Source organism: Clarias gariepinus, chromosome 11 (genome assembly GCF_024256425.1).
Source record: "Clarias gariepinus isolate MV-2021 ecotype Netherlands chromosome 11, CGAR_prim_01v2, whole genome shotgun sequence".
Lineage (NCBI taxonomy): Eukaryota > Metazoa > Chordata > Actinopteri > Siluriformes > Clariidae > Clarias > Clarias gariepinus.
In genome coordinates, this window is record NC_071110.1 from 22,005,869 (window position 1) to 22,029,570 (window position 23,702).

A 23,702-nucleotide genomic window follows, 5' to 3' on the forward strand; every position below is an offset into this window, starting at 1 on the left:
ACCAAGTGTTTAAATGATTTCTGTTCATGTTTTTTTTCCCCGACAACAGTTCTTTCATAAAGTTGACAGTTTAGTATTTCATTATTCCAAGTTAAAGGGGTTTCAACCCAGTTCCAGTATTTTCCAATATCCTTAATGTTTTCTTTGCTTGATGAAGCCCAATAATTTGATTCATGTAAAAAGATTATTTTTTCCAGACAGTGTATAAAATAAATAGAGGAGCTGGGATGTGGAGTGAGACATATATTTAAACTTCCCAGTAGTATTACCATGCACTACATATTTATATTTTCATTTATACTTTCATTTCTGAACCATTGCACAAGACACTTTAACAATTCGCTTTTTATGCATATTTGCACAATTTGTCACTTTCAAATTTTATATATATACTTTTTTTCTTCTATATTTTGTAATATTTTTTATTATGCCCTATTTGTACAGTTTATTTAGTTATTTTCTTTTTTAGTATTTCTTTTTATTAATATTTATTTCTTACATATAAGTTATTTTTTTCTAAGGTCACTGGCGGTCATATAAGCATTTTACTGCATAACGTACAGTATATGACGGTGTATGTGACAAATAAAATTTGATTATGATTTTATAACCTCTCATGGAAGGCCTCTTGTCTAATCACATTGCTCAGCCAAAATTTACTGTTGTGTAATTAAGCAACTACCAGCCACTCATTTCAGTTTAAGAAATGCAATGTTTTCCTAAAATGTACATTTTATTTCAGCAAATGCCAAAAATTGACAAAGTATTTACAATACTTAAACAGTACCCTCTTTGGTTTTAACCATGACTTAAATGAAAAACAAGGGGGAGAAAAAGTTGCAGAATCAGGGATACAAAGCATATACAATATACACAGCCGAAAAATAGCAAAATGAAGTGGCAACAGATTTTACCACTTGACATCTGCTAAACATTTTAAACATATTGTAAAAAAACACACTGAAAACAAAGTATAAGGCCGTAATTCACCCCTTAGTACTATGATAAGGTGTCAGAGTTTTGCAAACCTGATGTATATCCATTAACCAACTAAACATGTCAAGTAATTAACATTTTGTGCTCATACATCAAATTATATGTATGAATGATCAAAGCTGCAAACTAAAGCCCAAGTAAATTACGTGTAGTTTACAAGGTATTTGGCATCGGGTGTTTTTAGGGACCTCTAGTTTCATATTCAAACACTAGCAGAGTTGTGATATCAAGCAATTAGGATTATATTTCAAGGTAAAACACACAGCTGTACACTGATTGGTTAAATCCTGTCACACAAATGAATAACATGTTAATGTAAATTAGTATGTGTAACTAACAAAAATAGGTGCTGAATTCAAATAAAACTATTAGGTGTACATCAATGTTTTTTTTTTTTTATTACAAGCAACATATCAGTACTGTAGATATGGTTAATCTAGTATTTGCAGTCAGGGACTCTTATAAAACAATTCAAAAATCTAAACATGAAGCATTTAGCACCGTGTCATTTATGAGCTTTTTAATTATTTAATTATTATTTTGCCAAACAATTGAAATTTGAAAAGATTTTAAATGTAATGTTTAATATTTAAATAGAGATTATGATTCTTATGCCAAAAAAAAAAAAAAAAAAAAGGACACTGAAAATGTACATGCATGCGTATTTTAACTTCTGAACTGGTTTATTTCTGAATTATCATTGCATCTTGATAAAAAAATAACCAAGTGCTTAATGAATTTAAAAAACAAACAAACAAACTGAAGTTCCAGATCAGGTACTATACATGGCCGCAGAGATGTAAAAAATAATAATAATAATAAAAAAAAAAATCGAATAATAATAATAAAAAACTTAAAATCAAACAGCACGATGCATCTCTTATTCCAAAACACAAACAGAGTCACAGTTTACAGGCTTGTGTTGAGGTAAATTGACCTGAACAAATGAAATCTATGTTTAATAAACAATAAACAACAACAACAAAAAGGCAACAATTTTTTCAATGCAGCAAATATTAAACAGCAAAGTAAAATTAAGTTTTACAGTTATGTTTTCAACATGTTCATTCCACGGTTAATCCTCAGTGAAGGAGATTCACAATTATACAACACAAACCTTTTATTAAATCGCTCACTTGTAAGGATGGTGATATACATTATACACACTGGATCAGATAATGGTTCATCAACCAAATAACAGGGTCTCCCATCAGCTTCCCAAACCTTTCTGTAGTTTGCAATACAGTCTGCTACAATACTGCCTCCTCTCCTGAAAAACAAAGAAGCTATTTAAACACTGACTACTCACAGGCATTCACTGGAATACACTGAAACAAAATCAGCAAAATCAAATAACAAAGAAGTTTATACACTTAAATCAGGTACCTAAAAGCTCCCCTAGTGCATCAGGAAACACTCACCTTCTTACTTACAATGTATCCTTTGGTTTTACGCATCTGCTTTTTGACTCTGAGTTTCCTCCAGTTTTTTGCTTTCCTCCAGTGTGCCGTTCTCTTTTTCTCCTGTTTTCCAGGAGCCCTCCCTAAGTAACGCAAACAAATCCATATTTTAAAACGTAACACTGATCAACATGGGATGTGTCTGCTGGACAAAATTATGTTATTCTCATGGAATTACAAAAAACATTTAAAGTTCTAATAAAATAATTTTTGATACTTATAGAGTACAATGCTGGCAACAGTATATTCATTTATTTAGTTTTAGTGTCCACTATGGACTGTGCTTGTGGATCATCGTTTTTCGCTCAGTGGGACCTGCTTCCCGTTATTCCGCTTCCCCCTTACGGGCATAGGGTTAAGGGCCATGCCTATGGGCTTTACCCAAGGGACCAACACCGAAAACATGGCAGCGACAGGGCTTAAATCCCTGACCATCCGATCAGCAGCCCACAGTCTCAACCGCCTGACCCATCACTGCCCCCTGGAGGGTCAATGCCCTGCATATTGTACTGTTTTTTATCTCACACACTTCAATTAAGAAAAGGCAGTTCTTTAGTTGGACAGTTATAAGGGAAGGCGCTGGACACATATCTAGACAAGTAGACAGTAATCTGGACAGGACAAGTTAGAAGAGAAGCCTAGTATAATATCTTTCAGCCTTTTTTTATTTTATTTTATAAAATATGTTTTAGTAGAGAGTTTAAAAGTATAATACTAAGCATAATTTGGGTCAAACCCAGCTTCTGGTCCTCATAACATCTCAAAATACGTAAAGATTATTCGCCTCACTCCATTTGTCTTATTCGCCTCACTCCAATGGTTAGCAATACAAACAATATGAATTTAAATTTTCACGCAGAAACTTTACATGCTTGAGTATTTTCTTCAATCACAATACACTACATAGTAACATGTTGTTATTAAAGATGTGGTAAAAATCCTCCAATAAGTATTGTTAATCTTTCATATGGCGGTTTTGTTTAGAATTGTAACGAAATCTGAAATACACTAATACAGAATTAGGATATTTAGAAAATCACAACACCTACAAAATCTCAATACAAATCAAATTGGCACCTACAGTAGGTATAGTGATGTCATATCGGGTATTCCCTGGTGATTACCATCCCTAGTGGTTATAATAACCCATGTATCTTACTATGATTATACCCAAAATTATTTCTATAAATTTTCCACTGGGTTATTTGATAGCTATGGTGTTACCTGGTTCTCTTCATGTAGATCCAGTAGGCAAGAGCGACAGCAACAGCAGCCACAATCAGGCCTAAGACAACCCCTACTACTACTTGTGTCTGATTGTTTGAGTCTTCTTCCTCTTCTGCTGAGCAAAAAAGGTACAAATCACATTAAACCATTTTAAGTGATTTAGTAATCACTTATAAATTTAGTAATCCTGTACAAATATTAAGGTGATTTTGCAAGCTTATATTAAAGCTTTGATTGACTAACATAATGATGGTTTTGTGGTTTTGCTAATTACTAAAATTCTGGCTAAAGGTCAGTTTGCACACAAAACATCCAATTTCCTGACGGGCGAGTATTTATAAAACTTTTTGAACTCACCCCTTTTGTCTGTTATCTCTGTTGTATCATCAGGCACTGTAAATAAAAAAAAATGATTTGGGTGGAGTTTTAAAATGTTTGAGGACAGTAAATTGTATGTGTAAGGATAATATTCATATTAGCAAATAGCCTTCTATAAATATAAATATAGTCTAGGAGAAAATGTGTTTCTCATATGTTTGAACTGTTAACAGCTGAGCAATGTGAAAACCTAATATTAATACACCATAAACTACATTTATAGACAAAGAATTTCAGATGTGACTATTTATAGAACAAATTTAGATCGGACACAGCACACTGAATATAAATGTGTCAAACTGGGAACTGTGGCGGCTTCAATGCTACCCACTACATCACCTGCTGTTGAATTTGTCTTTGTATACAGTATTGTGCTAAAGTCTTAGGCAGATGCAAGTAAAACTTTCTGCAGAGTCTTTTGCATGGAGCAAGGATGATAAAAAAAAGTACCAAATAAATAACTAACTATAAATCCCAGTAAAAAGTAATTAATAAAACAAAGTAAATATTTGTCATGACGCCGCTTTGGGAACACTATTACAATTTGTGCAGTTTTATAAGGAAATTAGCTTTTAATGTTTTTACTGTGCATCCTGCAGAACCACCCAAGGTTTGTTTGAGGGCTGTTGTAGCTGTTTTGCATGCAAAATATTTATCTGGAATTTTTCATTTTGTGGTAAAATACTGATGTTTGATAATCTGATTTTTTTTTAACTGACCCAATGATAAAGCCATAAAATAATAAAAATAATAATAATAATATTTTCTGAGGGTTATAATAATAAAAACTATAATAAAGTTTGTATTAAAAACAGAAGGCGCCTAAGATTTTTGCACAGTACTATATGTTACAAAACATTATTATTGGACTAGTTTTTACACAAGGAATCAAGGATGTATCACTGTTTATCCATTACTATAATACTTTCCCATATGTATCCAATCTGACAGTTGTTTTAGAAGTAAATAGGGATTTGAAAAAAGTAAAACATCCATAATGCAACAGAACAAGACCATACTTACATGTGGATATGTCGATGCTCTTTGTTGCGTATCCCAGCTCACTGTAAACTGTGCAGCTGACTGTGACATTGCCTGTTGGAGCCACCGTGAGATTGTATGTGATGGTTCCATCCGCTGAGATACCCTCAGAAGCCTAAATTTACAAACACAGAGACACACAAACCCATCATTTAGCACTAGGATTAAACTAGATTAGGCTAGTCATATATAATACAGCGCACTGTTCGGTTGTGGCACAATGGAAAGTGATATGGCTTCAGTTTGTTAATGCCCAGCTGTGATTTCACTTAACACCACTTAAGGGCAGTATAGTACAATGTCCTACTCTACTGCCACTCAGTCCATCAATACCTTCTGCTCTCTAAAGCACAGTGCATGTTCTAGGGCTAAGCTCAGTGACCATGAGTTTTTACACTAAATCTGATTAACTGCATAACACAAAGACATTTTTTCATATTTTACTTTTAAAGAGCCAGACCTTCTTTTTATTTTTATTCATCTTGAGAAATAGTTCTTTAAGCTTCTTTAAGGACTCTTTTGGCAAGTTTTTGGCTCAGATTTTTAGTCCAGGCCTTGTCCCTGACCAGATTCAGAGAAATGTTTTTTGTTTGTTAAATCACACAATAAATCATTCAAACATAAAACATCAAACTTATAAGAAACAGATGCATATGATGACAGATTTGTGTTTTGGGAACAGACGAGAGGGGAAATAAGGTTCCTGCTGAGGTCGTTACACAAACAACCAATTTTAAGATTGTATCCATGGGCACTTTGCAGTCAGTCGCAGTACAATGCATTCCAATTTCTTTAGTTTAATCTACATGATTTAATTTTATTTAATATAAAGAAGTGAAGTGTGTCTCAATACTTTTTTACAGTACTGTACACGATGTCCTTAATTTGTTTGGTCATACATCATTTCTGCTACAGTCTTACTGAATCTAAGATCCGAATCACATACTGGATGGGGCAGCAGATGGCTGGGAGTTTCCTGGTTTCATACTCACTTTAGTGCCGTTGATGCTCCACTGCACAGTGGGTTTGGGTGAACCTTCAGCCTTGCAGCTCAGAAGCTTGCCTTCGTTTATGGGCCACTTACTCAGCTTAGTGATAACTGGAGCACCTACAAGAAAACAGAGATTATCAGAGGTTTCAGCTTTATTAGTTAAGCTCAGTAACACACCGGACACAGTGTAAACAGTAAATACAGGGGCTTTCAAAAGTATCCAGCCCCCTTGAAAGGCATAACTGTTTTTTGTAATAAAAATATTTTATTCTTTTCCCCTAAAACAATATTAATACTGAGACGCCAGTATCTTTACAGTACAAAGTCAAAATAGTATATTTGTCTATTAACATTAAACAAAATTTAATAAAGGCTTTGAAAGCTCCATGTTTAGGGGAATAATGGCGGGTCCAACGAATGAAAACCAGATTTAGGTAACAATATATAGGGATTAAATGTTTAAGTTAAGTTTAGCCTTTATTTATCACATATACATTACTGCTTTTTTTTTATTAAAGGGCTGGTGTCAGAGTGCAGGGTCTTTCCCCAGCAACCTGGAGCAGATAGGGTTAAAAGCCTCGCTCAAGGGCCCAACAGCTGCAACCTGATGGAGCTGGGGCTCAAACCGCTGACCTTCTCATCAGTAAGTCAGAGCCTTAACACACAGAGCCAACACCACCTCAGGAAAATTTAATGTATTATTTTTTTTAAAGCAGTTATACTTCTTTCATTAGTTAAATATCTGTTAAATTAAAAAACTTCTGAATGGAAAATGTGTACTAATCTTTTATAATTTAGATAATAATGGCAAGTTTCTTTTTCCTTATACTTTTTACTTAAAACCTATGCTTTTTTTCTGACATTATTTATAACTTATTTTACTATTTTTCTAAATTCCGTTAAGTTGCTTTATGACAATAACCATTATTAAACATTTTATATAAATAAAACTGATTTGAATTAACTGAATTCCTAAAAAGGTTCAATATATCTGCAAGCTGTTATAAGAAATCAATAATTAATACTTGATAAACCTGAGAATTATTAAGCTACTGCCAAACTTAATGAAGATCCTAAATTTATGCACATCTGACATTTTGTAGATGACTGAAGCAACAGCTTACTAAATTCTAAAAAAACAAACAAGAATGCCTTTAATTTTTTTCTGACATAATTTTGACCATGTAAATTAAAATTATTTATCGTTGAATGTTGCACAGAGAAAGTCTACCAAGAGTGGCAGAAGTCCACGGGCCTGAATATTCTGTAGAACTTGACCGTATTAATTGAACAGCTTTGCCCCGTCCTGTAAGAGTTGCAATTACTGTAAATGATGCCACAGAGTATCAGGCTGAAATAAGTAAAGGTGAAAGGGAAGTTCCTGCATGGTGAGCGACTGAGAATACAACTAGGCTAATGGTAACCTTTGCAAAGCCACAGTGAAGCTCTGTGAGGAAGGTGAGGCGTCAGGGGCAGCTCAGGACCAACAACACTAAAAAAACACCCAACTCTAAACACAACACAACAATGCAAATGTTAACATTTACACATGAGTCAATGACCATGCTATCATTACAGGTCTCAAGTCAGTCCATTACCTTTTGGTTGACTCAGGTGCATCAGAATCTCTGATAAAAGGTATTTAAATCCAACCCTAAAGCTGAGTGGCTGATTTGTGTACACTGTGCGAGCTACAGGTACAAGAAGTTTTTAGATTTCTTTTTACTTTTCTTCCTGCTGCCCAGTAAATTAGCTGGGATAAGAGCTGATCTGTAGCCTTGGCATAGTTCTGACACATGGCAAAGCAGGGGTACCAATTAATAGGCAGGAAAATCTGATGGCCACTGTATATATATATATATATATATATATATATATATATATATATATAAATGGCAACTCGAACAGATCCATACTTTACTTCAAAACCTTCCTTGGATCTAGCACGCATACATTAAGCTAACAACCTATATGTATATATATATATATATATATATATATATATATATATATATATATATATATATATATATATATTTTTTTTTTTTTTTTTTTTTTTTCTTTACAGCCCTCTGGTGAAAGGTGGCAGTCAATTAAGACTAAAACCATGTGGCAAAAAAAAGTTTCTTCCAAAAATCAATTTCTCTAATGAACAACGCCCAAGACCAGCGCTGACAAGCCTACTTATGGGGACCAAATTCCTAACAATATGCTCACCAGAGTGTACCCAAGAAACTAAGGGACATTTATCTTGAGCTAAGGTACAAGGGATGAGGATATAATAAACACAAAAGAAAGCATCCCAAAGTCTGATTACTCCCCTTTTAGAGAATAATATTCACTTAAACCTAAAACTAAGGCAAGTGTTTAAATTATTAATAAAATTAGTAAGTTAATACTCGTCCTTTGGTTTTTAACAACAATGTGCATGCCACCTAGTCCACTGTAAGGCAATTATGTAAAAAAGTGGTGCCATTATTTGAGAAACCATTAGGCACAGAGACTGGGCCCCAGAGAAACCTCTTATGTTATTGTGTTAATCTTTTATGTTATTGTGTTAATCTTTTCATTTTTCTTAACGATAACCACAAGCGGGCAAGACTCCCACAAAATGCCCCAACTCTAAAATAAAAAAAGCCAACCAATGTTACTGACATAGTAGTATTCCAAGCCAACTTAAAGCACAAGATCTTTGGGATCATCTAAACTGGTTACGTTTCTTTAAAATTTTAACAAATCAGTAAAAAAAAAAAAAAAAAAAGTACTAATTCAGCATATCATGATATTTGCAAAATCGTAATACAAAATAAATCGGCAACTAGGAAACGTGATAATATATCAGATTGTCCCTGGTAAGTCCCATCCCTAGTACCAGGGCACCGAGGAACATTCTACAGCACAATCCAAGAAAAGTCCAGAGTAAACAGAGACAATCTAGCATCACCGGAGACACTTGTGGGTGTGATTTCTGGGGAAGTCTCCTAAAAAATGGATAGATAAATAATATCTGTCCGCGCACTTGAATCAGGCTGAGGCCAAGACGTAGTGCTCTTGGTCTGACTGACACACACAAGAGCAGCATCTCTCTGAGATGCCCCACTCTGAGATGAGACTGTTGTTTGTCACACATTCTCATTAACTTTCTTAAATATGTTCCTTTACAGCTGTGCAATTACTATATAATGCTCCTATGGAGTTAAGGAGAGCTTACAAGAAGTTAATTATTTATGTTAGATTTACTTCAGGAAATGGTCTTGTACTGTACGTACCGAGGTCATATGTTATAATGATGCAATTTTACTTAATCTACTTAATGCGTGTCACATAAAATGCAGCTGCTTTTAAACTTGCTAAACAGTCAATGTGCAACAGAGGCTGATTTTGATAGAAACTTACTGCATGAAGCTATATTATGATCAGCTAATTTTATCTGCTGTTAGCATTTTTATATGCGCTCACACCTGACTAGCATTTTAGTTTTAACCAAACCAGACCCATTGTAAGAGTTAACTACCCAGAGGGGAAATTTTAGTTTTTTTTTGTCCACCAGTTGGATAGGTTATGAAACTCAGACTGGTGAGACTATGACTTCCTTTGGTTAAGCTATTTATCTTTCACCCAGAGGAAACCTAGGGCTTTGTGTCAAACATACTGTTTAGTCTTCTTCTTTGTCTTTCGGCTGTTCCCTTTCAGGGGTCGCCACAGCGAATCATCTGCCTCCATCTAACCCTATGCTCTGCATCCTCTTCTCTCACACCAACTAACTTCATGTCCTCTCTCACTGCATCCATAAATCTCCTCTTTGGTCAAACATACTGTTTAGTATTGAGCAAATAACTCAAAATACAAAGACTCAAAATACTTCTTTCCGTTTGATTTTTAACAGATTTTACTTTGATTACAGCATGGTGGCCAATTCATGTGTGAAAATTATTTTTTTATTTAAGTTCCCACTAGGAAAATAACTTTGTTGCCTTTGCCTTTTTTTTGCCTCTAATTAGTCTCACTAACAGGTGGTTTTCTTATGGCTAAAATTGGTCAAAAGCAATGAGGTTCATAAAAACTTTATGCACTCTCTGTACCTTTTGTATCAATATCACAAATGCACTTGCAATATCCTGAATATTGAATAATCCAGATGCTGCACACCTGCAGAGATTTTTTGCAAACTTTCGGGCCTCCCTGTATCTTGGTTAACAGTAATAAGCACACTTACCTTGGACACTCAGCTCAAATGATGCTTTTTTGACAAGTCCAGCCAATGAAACCACACACTCGTACATTCCAGAGTCTGAGTACCTCAGCCTGTCGAACTTGGGCTTGCTAATCAGTTTGACGTTGTTCTGCAACAGCGTCAGATATTTGAAAATTAAAAATCTGATTTAAATTTATTAAATGCAAATCTGTTTTTATTATTCTTATTATTTTTACCTTTGTCCATGATATGTTGACAATTCCGGAGGCGTTCACCACCAATGCTGCCTCAAAGCTCTCGGTTAGGTTTTTAACAATCTTTCCCTTGGTGCTATTGGTGATATCGAGGTCTACAAAACAAAACGGAGAAAAAATATCAACCCTTCTGCATTTCATTATCCATGTCGATATGTATGCAGCAATCCTGTATTCACATTACAACAACATATCTGAATCCTTATTTAAATTTTTTGGTGTAACTTTCAATATTCATGTTTGCCAAGGACTCAAAGTCCGAAGCAGTCCATCCCTTTAATTAAGCAATATTAAATGAGTGGGGGTTGTGCTCAAATATCAGCCCGGTTGTAGGCACGAGACTGCAGATTGTGTGCCAAAGGTATCACAACTGTGCTGATATTCAGTACAATAGCAATTATAATTGGTTTGTTTATTTAACTAGTTGTTTTGCTCCGCCAATTTAGGGTAGGGTTAAGGTTTCCAGTTCTGCAGACCACACTGACCTATTTTTATCCATGCTGAAAATTGTTAGAACATGGTGTGATGCATACAGTTAAATGCCTTTCATCCAATCAGATTACTCAGTCAGATAAAAAAAAAATCTATTTGTCACTGAAGTGACTGCATGGCTGTGTATTATACTAAAATCTAGATCTAAGATACACATGACTTACACATTACGGTAAAACTGGCAGAGCCTGTCTTTGCTTCGTTGTCCACCAGGGAGCACTTATAATCCCCGCTGTCGGCCCGACTGACGCCGATGAGTGTGTAAGTGTCCGAATTCTCAGTGGTCACCTTCTTTTCCTGCACATTTGAATTGAAGCACATTTAGTGAGTTTCAGAACAGAGCTCAGCTTCCCTATGCTTTTCACAATGTGGGGTTCTGTCTCATATTTCTTGGGAAAAAGAAAAACTAGTTCTTGTTATAAATATGTTAATTATATGTGACTGAATATATATAGGTTTTACGTTCAAAAATGAAAAGTATCTGCTTTAACCTTACTGAATCTTTTATTTGAATATAATACAAATTGCATTCAGTCTTTTTCCCCTTAAGTACTTATGCTTTTACTTAGAAATAAAGACTTAAAACTTATTTCTGCTAATAAGTAAATCATCATTCTTAAAAACAGCACAGATTCCCATCCACGATGCGTCTCTGCCTTGTGACCCAACCTGGAAAATCCAGCTATTGTAGATAAATAAATAAATAAAAGTGGACATATGGGCAACCACTTCTCTCTTTTTCCAGTGCTAACGGAAGCAGCATGCTTGATAAAGGGTAATACTGTAGTGTATATATATAAATTATGCAAGATCCCACACCACCCTTAAAAGCAGCTTGACATTAAGAGTGCTCAGAATGAAAAGAGCCAGACGTGCTTTGCTTACCTTGATATGAAAATTGTAGCTGGTCGGAGGGGGGTTCCCATCAGCCGCACATTTCAGGGTCACGTTGTCTCCCTCCTTTATTGGGAGTGCAGACAAGACCTGGAGGCTGACCTTTTCACTGGGGTCTGTGCAGGGGAGAGGTGTGAAACTGACGGATTAGCTCATATGGAAGGCTACAGAAGGGGCAAACAGATAAAGCCACTAAGCAGATGGTCATAATGAGCCATTGAGAGCTTCTCGGTCTCAAGAGCAGAGGTTTTTCCCGAGTGAGGAGAGCTTTTGAGAGTAGCAGCAGGGCTAGGCTGGCTGTAATCATGCCCTGAGGCACCCAACAAAGCCCTATTCAAGCTTCAATGTTCCAGCTCCGTGTATTTTTAAAAGCAATTAGTGCTATCAGTAAACTCTATTATTCCAATTTGTCCCAAATATTAAAACAATCCGAGTAATATGTTTATTAACATTGAAAGTGATTTAAAAGACGAGGATAGAGACTTACAGTGGACGACAAAAGTCATAGGAGAAGACACAAGGTCTGAGGCAAGGTTCTTATGATGGACGGCACAAGTGAACTTGGCATTCATATCTGCTTTTGTTGCTGCGTACTCGAGCTTGGAGGTTGCAGTCGAGAGGCCGGTGTTTTTGTCTGTCTCCAGGATTGGTGTGATTTTCACCACTGAAATGATATGGGACAATATGATTAGATACATTTTTAAGCCTTATCTGTCAAGTAAAAAACTCGGACTTGAGGTGCTTCGTACCGTTCTCAGCAGGTACGAGTGTAACATTGTCCTTCAGCCAGGTGATGGTAGCTGGGGGATTGGCATCTTTAGCAGAACAAGCTGCCAGCTGGAAAAAAAAAATCCAAAAATAGACATTATTTTGCAAAATTCAGGTTCGTCTCAAAAGCAGCTAATGCACTGTCCTTACTTTTAAAGACTATCCAATCTATCTGTATTATCTATCTACGATTATAGGACGCTACCCTCTGTCACACACGAAGAATTGCTCTGGTTTCAGAAAGATGCCAAATATCAATTGAAAAAACAGAAGCTATTCGAATTCTGCTCTAGGCTTCTGGATGGATGCTTCTGGTTTTTAGTTTGTTCGAGTATATCTGTGTGAACTCTGAAAACAACTCATAATCAATACAGTTTAACATGACTTCGTTGACTGACCGTCGTTAGTTTGCCGAGCTCTATGACTTTGGATTGATTTGTGATTGTAGGTGGAGAAGGGACCTCTGCAGGAGAAAAGCAGATCATAGCATTTAATGAACATATGATTACTTCAGCATGTTGTGTAATCTTTAGTGTTATTTGAGAATATACTTACTCTCAATTATCACTTCAACTGGATACTCGAATACGTCTCCGTCTGTCACCACCATACAGGTGAATGTCTTCTGATCAGCCATTTTTGCCTTGAAAATTTGCAGGGCGAGGGTGTTTGTGAGATTGATTCTGCCATTGTACTCCTCGATTTGCAAGAACGTGATGTTTTGATGAGATTTTCTCAGAAGATCGACGACAGTGCCGTCCACTTTGGTCTGGGGAATAGAATTGGACATTTCTTAGAAGGGCTTCAACCGTGCATGTGCTTATGATCTAGTCCCACAGAGGACACAAGCTCACGTGCATGTCTTGATTTTAGCACCTAGGTGCAGATTGTACTATTACGATCTGATATTAGTGCTACTAATGACACTCTTTCAGGTTCCTGCCACATTGATTTTCTGTTGTGAGCCTAAAAACAGTAGTTGATATTACATAATCTTTTTTCAATCAGTTACAAAGACCAAAGTTTAAGCTTTTCTTTATTTTTTATTTTATGGATTGACAGTATTAATTGTATAAATTTAATGTTATATGCCCATTGTTTAATTGATTAGCATGACAATGCTAATCATGATAGAAAGGCCTAAGACTGCTGAACCAACCTACAATCTTCTTAGATCCACTCTAATGGAGCGTGTGTAGGATGCACTGGAAATATCACCATATATATAACCATATCACACCCGCTGAGGCCAGAGCTGCTCAGTCGGCTGCCCAGGAGGAGAACCACAACCCAGGTGGTTTTAACATGAATGGTTTTAATGTTATGGCGGATCTTTGTATATCTGTGGTCTTATTACCTATTTCTTGGTTTGTATTTAATAACTAATTTCTCACTTCAGTACACTTGAATATGTCCCCCACATACAAACCTGTACAATTTTCCAAATTAAAAATCTTACACTTCTGGTTTCTGTTTCACTCTAATGTTTTCAAAGAAATTTACATCTAGGATAGACTTACAATTCAAATTACACGTAATTAAATAACTGGAGCATGACCCTATTTTCTGACTCACCAAAGGCCATAAAGATTGGACAAGACTAAATAAGCAGGGGATGTACTTACATATTTCCATTTAGTTATTCTGATGTCCTCTAGTTTGATGTCTCCTTTTTTGTTGCAAGGCACCTCAACAGTTTCGCCATATTTGCCCACTAGGTTTGCGTACACACTCACTGGAAGAGAAAAAAAGAAGAATATCATGCAAGATGGTTCCAGACATTGGTCGGCAAGTTTATTTCAGCTAACAGAAAACATACGACTTTTATTAATAAGTGTATAAGTGATGTTTAATGTAATCGGTATTGGATATTTAAAGAGCAGCAATCATGGAGGAATAATTTCTCCTATCAAATTTGAATCCTGCTGGATCAGACTGAATGTCCTCATCTGCTTGTCAGGCAAAGCAGTCAGAGAGTTTGAATATTCAAATAAAGCCAAATGCCACCATGGCTTTAAAATAAATGCATCACTCATTTTCTCCACCTAAATCACGCCCGGTTCTCATTGGATTTATCAAAGCAAGAAGGGTTCAGTGTATATATGGATGCTGTATATACTCAGCTATACAGCATACTTAGGTTGGATACTATACACACTTGCAGGAGATACTGGTTTTAATCAGAATCTGCAAAAAGCCTGTTAATTTGTTATTTATTAATATTGGAAAACAAAAAAAAAATCCATTTGAGCTGTTTGTAAAATGAAATTAAACGTCATGGATAAAACTGCAGCCAACCTCTTTCAGCAAAACACTAAAAACATCTTTGTTCTATATTATTATGAATAAATGAATCATCACAAATAATCATAAATTATCATCAATATATAATAAAAAAAGGAGTTTTTAAATGCTTCTTCCCAAGGAAAATAAATCAAATCCAAAATTGTTTTTTCCTTTCTTCTATTCTATCTCGACATTTCAGGGGAATACGTTCCCATGTGTGTTTATGATAGTACTGTCCCCTTAAAACATACTACAGCATGTCCTGTCAGTGACATGGAAGGAACATGGAGGAAACCTCTTTTTTAATAGTTGAACATATTTACAGTACAAATTGTGTCAGAGGACTGTGAGGGGAAAAAGTGATTGTTTATTAGGCATAATCGAGAAAGATTTTCAAATAATCGAGATCCTGATTTGAGACCATCTCGTCTAGCACTAGGCATTCCACTTCATGCTTATGTAATGGTTACACTGGATCCCTCTGGATGGTGCCTGATCATGACTCTAGGCACATTTGAATAAAGACAAAACATCACTGCATGCTTCACTTTTCAATGGACAAAAATTTTTCCCCTCTCTACGCTGTTGTCGAAACATTAACTCTTATGGATATTAGACTCCTGTAATTATCCAGTAGGCTTATCCTTATAACTGTCTGGTGGAAAGCCGATTAAGCTCATGTAAGTGTAAACACCTACTTAAAGCATGGATTAAAATGTACATATGATGTGATTATGGATAAACCATGCTTTGGTATGTCACTGCCTACACTTCAACTATCCATGACAATCACCTGATGCCACATCGACCGATTCCATTTACATTCCTTTACAAACTTTAACTGCTTTACTAATTTTAAGTCAGCATGCCTTTGTCTAAATTCATCAAGGACCCTCTGTCCTGTAAACACAGATGCAACCATCTGTCACTCCTGTCAACAATGGCCTCTGCTGTAGATTTATGACCTGAACAGACTTGCCGCAAAGCAGATCTTTGTCTCTACATGTGCATTTTTTGAAGAATGCAAACAAAAAAATGGGAGTTATAAAATATTTTGCTCGTCTTAAATATTTTTATTAGTTAAATCTGCTGGCAAGTCATCGCTTCAAAAGGGTCAGAAATGGTTTTTAAATTTAAAGCCATGGGGATGTTACAGGCTTTTTTGTCCAGCCATGGGGATGTTACAGGGGTTTTTGTCCAGATTGGATCTTGATGGTTCATATTCATAACAGTAAGTGACTCATATTTTTCTTTAATGTGAACACGTATGAAACGGCCGGCAAGCACATATCATTGTATGGTTCACACAAATGCCAGACAACAAAAAGTGAAAACACTGAATAAATCTGCTAGTATCACATCACAGTTTGTTCTGGAGTCATTAAACAACTCATCAGTTCTATATGATCAGGGTGTGGGGATGAAAAAATGGCCAGCTGAATAGCTTTTGCTATTTGTGAAAAAATTCAGCCTAGTCCCACACTAATTAAAGGGGACCTCACTCTCGCTCATTCTCTGTACTGCTTATCCTGTATAGGGTCGAGAGGGGCCTGGAGCCTTTCCCAGGGGACTCGGGCACAAGGTGGATGAGCTGTCAAAACATCACGGGGTACAAGCACTCACACTCTCACACTCACATTACAGGCAATTTGGAAACGCCAATCACCCTGGAGGAAACCCTGCAATCATAGGGAGAACATGCAAACTATAGGGGGCACCTGTTATGAAAAAAAATATTGGATGAGTCTTAAACAAGCCACTTCGATTTTCCTCATAATGTGACCTCATATAGAAAGATACCCCTCCCCTAACTTGTTTCTGAGCGCCGCTGTTCTATGGCAGGGCGTGGATCGGTAGTAGCTCGGACAAGATGTGAAAAAAAAGTGAGTTTGACTTATGTGAAAAGTGCAGACACACTTCTGGAAGTGTTACCTTGTAAATCAACTAGTAAAATATGGGACCTTTAAGTTATCCCTTTAACCTGGCAATCTAAATGTGGCCTAGGATTTGGAAACTACATTAGTGAGAACAGAAACATCTACATGAAAGATGTATCTTCATTGAGATCAATGAAAATTTTCAATAAGAAATACTATGTTCTTTTTAAACTGATCTTTAAAGCACCGCTCTGTTTTCCTTTCTTTTCCCCACCATGGCTTGAATGATTCAGCATTGCATAAAAAGGCGAAATGGCTAAAACACAATTCTCCTGACCTCAATTGCCACTCAACAGCTGTCTGTTTTACACAATTATTTATAATAGCCTTTGTGTTCTTTGGATGCCACATGCAGTCATGCCCTAAAAAAAAAAAAAAAGCACTCCTCTGCATCTAATCTTACTAAACAAACAGAAGACGCAATAACACCTACATTAGAGGACTGAACACCAGATGAGCACACAAAGAGAGAGCAGCAAGTGTGTTGTGCTGATTGCGCTGCGGGACAGGTGAAGTAAACAAATCCACCCCATCCCCCACGTTTCCAATCATCTTTAGCGAGCACGTCCTTTCTTTAAACATTTCCCTCACTGATAAGTCATCTGTTGCCAAAGTATCACTCAATGCTTAATTACCTCTGCCAACTGCACAAACAACACAAAACCCTGCTAAATATTAATACACTTAACCCATAGTTGTGTTTCACACACTGAATTATTTAGGAAAGTTTACGGTTGTAACATAATAACAAAGTATAACTGTTTGTCTTTGCACTCCAGGCTTTCTTACCACACAAAGGTACTTTTAATGAATTGTTAAAGAGATAGAATTTGTCATGAAGAAGTGAGTGAGAACACCACTTTATCCACTATAAAGGGTTAATCTCAGAAGATTAATTGCATGTGGCAGGGTACACCTGGCCAATCCATTGCAGGGCGCACACACACACACACACACACACACTATGGACAATTTGGAAACGGTTAACATTAAAATAACCTGCATGTCTTTGGACTCGGGGAGGAAAACCTGGAGGAAACCCAACAAGACTCGAGCCAGGAATCAAACCCGGAACCTGAAGGTGCAAGGCGACAGTGCTAACCATTAAGCCACTGTGCCGCCTGCCCAATACTATAATTCTATCTAATACATTATAGTAAAATAATCAGCTAACAGCTGGCATAAATATAAATTCCTGTCATTAAATTACGCTTTTGTCATGTTATAAATGAATGGCTTAACATGAATTAATTATTTATAAGAAAAATACACAAGGGCATGAAGAAGCAAGGCTAGGGCTGGCAGCCAAGTAATACAGTCCATCAGTGACAGTCTCAGGTGTTTGCTTTAAGCTGGTATTTTGTATTCATGAGAATGCACCAATATAATATAATGGCTGTTAATTAACTGTTTATTATCATTTTCTTCCAAATTGCATGTGGAAAAAAATGGACAGACTGTACAAATGTACGGTCAAAGTATAAATGAAATAAAGTTACAGATGGCAGAACCTAAAGTTACATTTTTAAAAAATCTGCTTACTAGAAAACAGCATAAAGTCAGAAATTGTGAACATAGCTGGTAATTTATCCTGTAATGTGTGTTCATTTATGATATTTTATTACTTTGCTATAATGTACAGCTCATCCGTAAATTTTTCATGGCTCAGCTATTTATAGTCCTCTCATCTCGTGTGATGAACAACCACTACTGTATATTAACCCACAATTCAATAACGTTTTCTTCTAGGCTTCTGCTAAAAGGAAAAAACAGCTTTTAAGAAGAGACTTTAGCAGGCACTAACCATTGAGACTATTAACCTTCAGGATAAGGAAGCTCAGTAAGGCTGTGTCGCTTTTTTAAAAAAGCCAACAGGCTGAAATTGATTTCCAGCACATATTACTTTCCCAAACGTTGGCTCGTCAATCTCGCGAGCAAGTGCCATTAAAGCATCTTGAAACTGCCGTAAATTAAGTCAGGGGTCGTCTGTGTTAGACTGATGCTTCATAAAAAACAAAAGTCATTTTTGCAGGATAAGATGTAAGTGCACTCCGGAATCACATCCATTAAGTGCTAAATTATGAATTTGATGGGAGACGCCCCCCGAGGGGCTGGAATGCATTAAAAATCCAGCGATGTCTCCCATTAACGAGCAGTCATTAAAAAAAACAAGTGACAGAACATACTCTCTTTCTGGTGAAGCAAGATGTTGAGTTTTCAACACTGTGCCTTTATCCGCAGTACAAATTCATTCAGACAAGAGCGCATTTGAATCTCCAAGGCCGGCAGAGCAGCACGTGTTCGTACTATCACTATTTGCATGTGGGACACAGGGAGATCTGAACTGATGCCAAAACATGAAGGTCAGCTAACTTGTTTTAAAAGGCACTTTCTCTAGATTTGCAAACACCTCTGAAGAAAGTGAAAGCCGGTAAAAAGTTAAAGCTGTGTAAATGCGACGACACACATAGATTTCCCGCGCAGAACGGAAAGGAAATAAGAATAATAATACTGTCCACAGAACCTGGTTCATGGTATTCCATCATGTCTTTTGTTCTTACTTTGATTGTTCCACGTGCTTCAATTGTTACGCGTAACAAATCCTTCTTCATGACTCACGTGTGTCAACTGAGCATGCCTTGCTTTGCATGCTCCAGCTTCATTTCACATTCCTACATGTTTAGGGGCCTGTCCGGAACAGGAAGTTACAGGGTCATGCAGGTCCTAACCTGCCTACTACACCTTGATCTGCCCTGCCTCGAGGATTCACCCTGCAGCATAAAAACCTAGCTGGAATATTATATGAACCAGCCTATTCTTAGCCCTTCACTTAAAATCTGGTCTAAAAAGGTGCATTATGCATTTTATTTCTTAGTGATTCGGTGAAAAAGTTTCATTATCCGGACATGATTCGACATGAGCTAACCTAGATTACAATGCTGTAAATAAATACCTTTTTCCTTTTTTATAGCTGACTCTTCACCCCATATAAGGGAAACAGTCAGGAAATACACTGCTTAAACAGTGCTCTTAGGCCTTATACAAAAGATATCAGACAATTGAAATGCTGGAAAAGGAGACTTTCAATCACCCTAAGTTAATGCACAATACACCTGGAACAGGTGTGTCTGCTCCGGATTGCACAGGCAATCTGTGGTGGCTTGTATACTCAAAGCAAAGCGACATCAAAGTTTGCTCCACTGAAAGATCGCCCCACCTGCATCCTATTCTCTTCTTTCATGGCCAACCACAAACAACCCGTGGCCCATATTTAGGCTCTTGCCAACAGTTCAGTGTTGATCCTCTATAGAAACATGCAATATAACAATTTACAGTACCATTTACAGCATGTGTGAGATGCTCTAACATGTGCACTGGGAATATGGCTGCAATACCAAGAGACCTAAAGAATTATCAATATTGATATTGTGAACTGAGCCGTTTTGATGAGTGGTGTGAGTTATATATTTGCTTTTAACTAAAGCAAAGTGTTTTTCCCTACAAACCAGTTGAACAGGAAGTCGCTTCCTTTAGTTAAACACTCCGATGGGTCAGTTTTTTTTTTCAATGGCTGGAGTTTCTAGCCTGAGAGCTCAAGTCGATTGAAGTATAAATCTACAGGATATTTTGCTCCCAATTTAATCGCAAATCTCGTTTAATTCCAGTTCCAAATCATCACACAGAATTGAATTCTGACTGCTTATAGGATAAAAAAAAAATTAATAAAGGAATAACATCTCACTATGTGTAACACTGAAATTACATAAAACACATTATATGCCGATATCAAATTTGAATAAAGTGTTCCTTTCCTCCACAATGGAAATTTTATCAGAAAATTTCAATAGCCAGAAGAAGGAGTTTTCTGAAAATTACTTTGGGATAAGTAACACATTTTCTGTCTTACAACTGCTTTAAGAACTGGCTTTATTTCCTAAACCCAGACACGCCCTAAGCGGGATTAGAAGGTCTTGAAATCGCAGTGAAGCTCCTTTGTGTTCAGCAGCAGACAATGCCTCTAAATAAAGTTGTTTTAGGATGATAACATGACAGACAATGAGCAAAGTCTGCACTTTTTTTCTTCACATAATTAAAATAAAGTGCTGTGAGCCTTGTGGAGTAGGTAGTACATTAACAACACCTAATTACTGTAAATTTCTTTTTTTTTAAAGGCCCAGGGCACTTTACTCCCACAAAATGTAAATGGACCTGATGGCGTATTTTAGACTAACAGACTGCAGCTGCGTAAGGTGTAGTTATTCGTATGTGACCTGGGATCCTGAAATAAAGGAAAATAAAGCATACGAGAATAGAGAAGACCCTCTCCGCGGGGGTGTTATGCACTTGTGTTAAATTCAAGAGAAGCACTCCTCACTCGGAGATACATGCAGCGATTAAGAAAAACCCGTCGCATAATGCCGCCCGCAGGGGTAAAGTGCATAACAAAAGGACTGGAGCTACTTGTCTCATTGTCCAAAGCAGGATGGACCTCCAGGAGCACTGGAGCTTCTAGAAAGCACCTTACGCGCATTTCAATAGGAGCCGTTCCTGCACCGCAAGAGCGGCAGAGCTGTCCTTCTGCCGGCCATAAAAAGCGATGCATCCCCTGCTTTTAGAATACTGGAACAATTGTTCTCTTGTTTTGCCTGATAACAGATATAGTAGCTCATATAAATGGGTGCACTCCCAGGAAAAAAAATCCTCTGAGAGATTGCTGTTAGGGGGCTGGGAAGATAAAAGAAAATATTTTCCTTATATAATATCTCCCTCCGTTTAATTTAATAGTTTACTTAAGTTGGCTTAATGCCGAATTTTTTACAATGCATAAAAAGGACAAATTTAAACTAAACTTAAAGATCTTCCTGCCTATCATTAAGAGACAGTGATTTCTTTTCACGCACCATATATGTGTTTTTGTGCTGTGGGCCACAATTGTTTAAAGAAATGAAATCGATTGAAGCAAGCCTTGCATAAGACTTAAGGGGATGTTTAAATGAAAACAAAAAAGGAGAATCCCACCAGCTAAACAAGTTAGACCAGGTGTGACTCTGCCAGCACTATGTACGTGTGTGTGCCTGCACATTTGTTTTTGTGCGTGTGTGTGTGTGACCTGAGGGGGTGGGGAGAACAGAAGTGCAACAAGAACAAAAAACAGATGCCTCACTAAGACTACTTTTCTATGACTCCTTCAATTGCCATTAAGCTCTATTTGGTCAGGCAAAAGTGTTGCATTGTTAAAAGAGGAATTACCCCGGGCTACTAAATTTTTTCAAAATAAAAATAAACATCTTATCTCCTTTACTTTATCCTGGAATGTGAATGAACTGATAAGGAGATTATTTGGCAAACTACAAATTGATAAGAATAGTTTGTATTTGCCAGATACTAGAAGCTGCTTATCAGATTAAATTCAACTAATTGCTTCCTTCGATGTTCCTCGGTCGCAGTCAAGTAACATGTTCACGCCATGCACTTGCAGGACAGGCTGTCAATCTTTCAGCACAAGTTTCACCGTTATCAAACAGACATCTTCCTGTGCCTGGATCTGGACATGAAACAGCAATAACCGAATAACAGACCTGGTCTTAAAAATGTATCGCAGGTACTGTACTTGATATGACACCATCGTTCCTGCCAAGGAACACCGATGATGAAGATTTCTCACTGAATATTCAGAACATGTGCTATTCTCAGCATGAACCGTTTCATCACCTGGTGAGGGCTGCATTCACATGCAAGCCTGAGGGAAAGAAACCAACGCCTCTCGCCCCCAACCCCCTCTTCAAACTATCTCACTGTCTTACTCGCATACACTCGCAACCCACACACACACACACTAAAATAAATAAAAAGAAATAAACTTATCAGTGTTACAAAATAGCAATATGTTGAACAAAGTAAACACAATTCTGCAACAGGTGCAAACGTTTCCTAAGATTCTTGTGTGTGTGTGTGTGTCTACACTTATTCCCCCACACCCAAACTCCACATGAGGACGGTTTTCAGTTAAGCAGTTTCACCTCCTAACTTTATCTCTTATCAGATAGAGGAAAGCTGTAATCAGCCTGGAAGCCTCAGGACACAAAGCACATCTTTACATTTCTGGGATTTTAACATATAACTCAAACTCTCGTGTAGATCAATTTGCCTAAATCAGCACTGTAAAGTAATAATTCAGTACTATAGGTGTTATTTCAGCTCTGCAAAAACTAATTGTTCAGTTCATTCAGAATTCTAAGAGCTAAATGAGAACTGCAGAAACTAATGCATATTGTTTAAGTTAATTTCTAATTGTATGAGTTAATCCAGTAATGTAGAAACTGAAAGTTCAGTCACAACCCTGAGTTTATTCAGTACTTGATTATTCCTAGAAGTTTATTCAGGTTTGTGCGAGCACTTTAGGAATTGATTTACCCCAACGTTTGTTATTAATAAACTAAAGCACTAAAACGTGATAAATCTTTTTGTTTAATCTGATAACTCAATGTTTCAGCATTAGGCTGTTAATTACACTCTGAGCACGGCTTTTAAAAAGACGTGTATGTTTTTGCTGGTAATAAATGCTGCAGTAATGGACATTACCTTGGTCCAGGAGGGACACGATGAGGACGCAGGCAGAAAAAGCAGCAGTCGCGCGCATTCTTGTTTTTTTTGGTTTTCTCCCGCGCGAAAAAAGAGGGGAAAAAAAATCTGGTGTAAGTCCTATGTTTATGAAGTGTTTGTACTCTACACGAGCAGTGTGACGCACACCGAGCGCTGAATTCAAACTGGTTACAGTGATAC

The 23,702-nt window shown here is 36.8% G+C and overlaps 1 protein-coding gene across 3 annotated transcripts; it reads right to left on the reverse strand.

Annotated features, from left to right (window-relative positions):
- Positions 1-1,222: 1,222 nt before the first annotated feature.
- On the reverse strand, positions 1,223-23,702 carry alcamb (activated leukocyte cell adhesion molecule b). Of its 3 annotated transcripts, none has more exons than XM_053506801.1 (16): positions 23,502-23,702; positions 14,322-14,431; positions 13,252-13,465; positions 13,095-13,159; positions 12,678-12,765; positions 12,416-12,592; positions 11,920-12,044; positions 11,199-11,331; positions 10,525-10,637; positions 10,310-10,436; positions 6,095-6,210; positions 5,085-5,217; positions 4,041-4,076; positions 3,681-3,795; positions 2,418-2,539; positions 1,223-2,266 (listed from the first exon to the last, which is right to left on the reverse strand). In XM_053506801.1, the coding sequence occupies exons 1-15, from the start codon at positions 23,557-23,559 to the stop codon at positions 2,446-2,448; spliced, it is 1,704 nt and encodes a 567-aa protein (XP_053362776.1). In that variant the 5' UTR covers positions 23,560-23,702; the 3' UTR covers positions 1,223-2,266; positions 2,418-2,445. The 3 variants fall into 3 exon arrangements, with proteins under 3 accessions (XP_053362776.1, XP_053362775.1, XP_053362774.1); XM_053506800.1 differs by having other exon boundaries at positions 2,430-2,539; positions 3,681-3,798; XM_053506799.1 differs by having other exon boundaries at positions 3,681-3,798.

What these genes read in the sequence shown, in the direction of transcription:
- alcamb (XM_053506800.1), bottom strand. Translation starts at nt 23,559, where the DNA reads ATGCGCGCGACTGCTGCTTTTTCTGCCTGCGTCCTCATCGTGTCCCTC. An exon ending in AGTTGAAGTGATAATTGAGA is followed by an intron (nt 13,160 to 13,251) that starts GTAAGTATATTC and finishes TTTCTCCTGCAG; the next exon opens with AGGTCCCTTCTCCACCTACA. An exon ending in ATTTGAGCTGAGTGTCCAAG is followed by an intron (nt 6,211 to 10,309) that starts GTAAGTGTGCTT and finishes GTTTTCTTGTAG; the next exon opens with GTGCTCCAGTTATCACTAAG.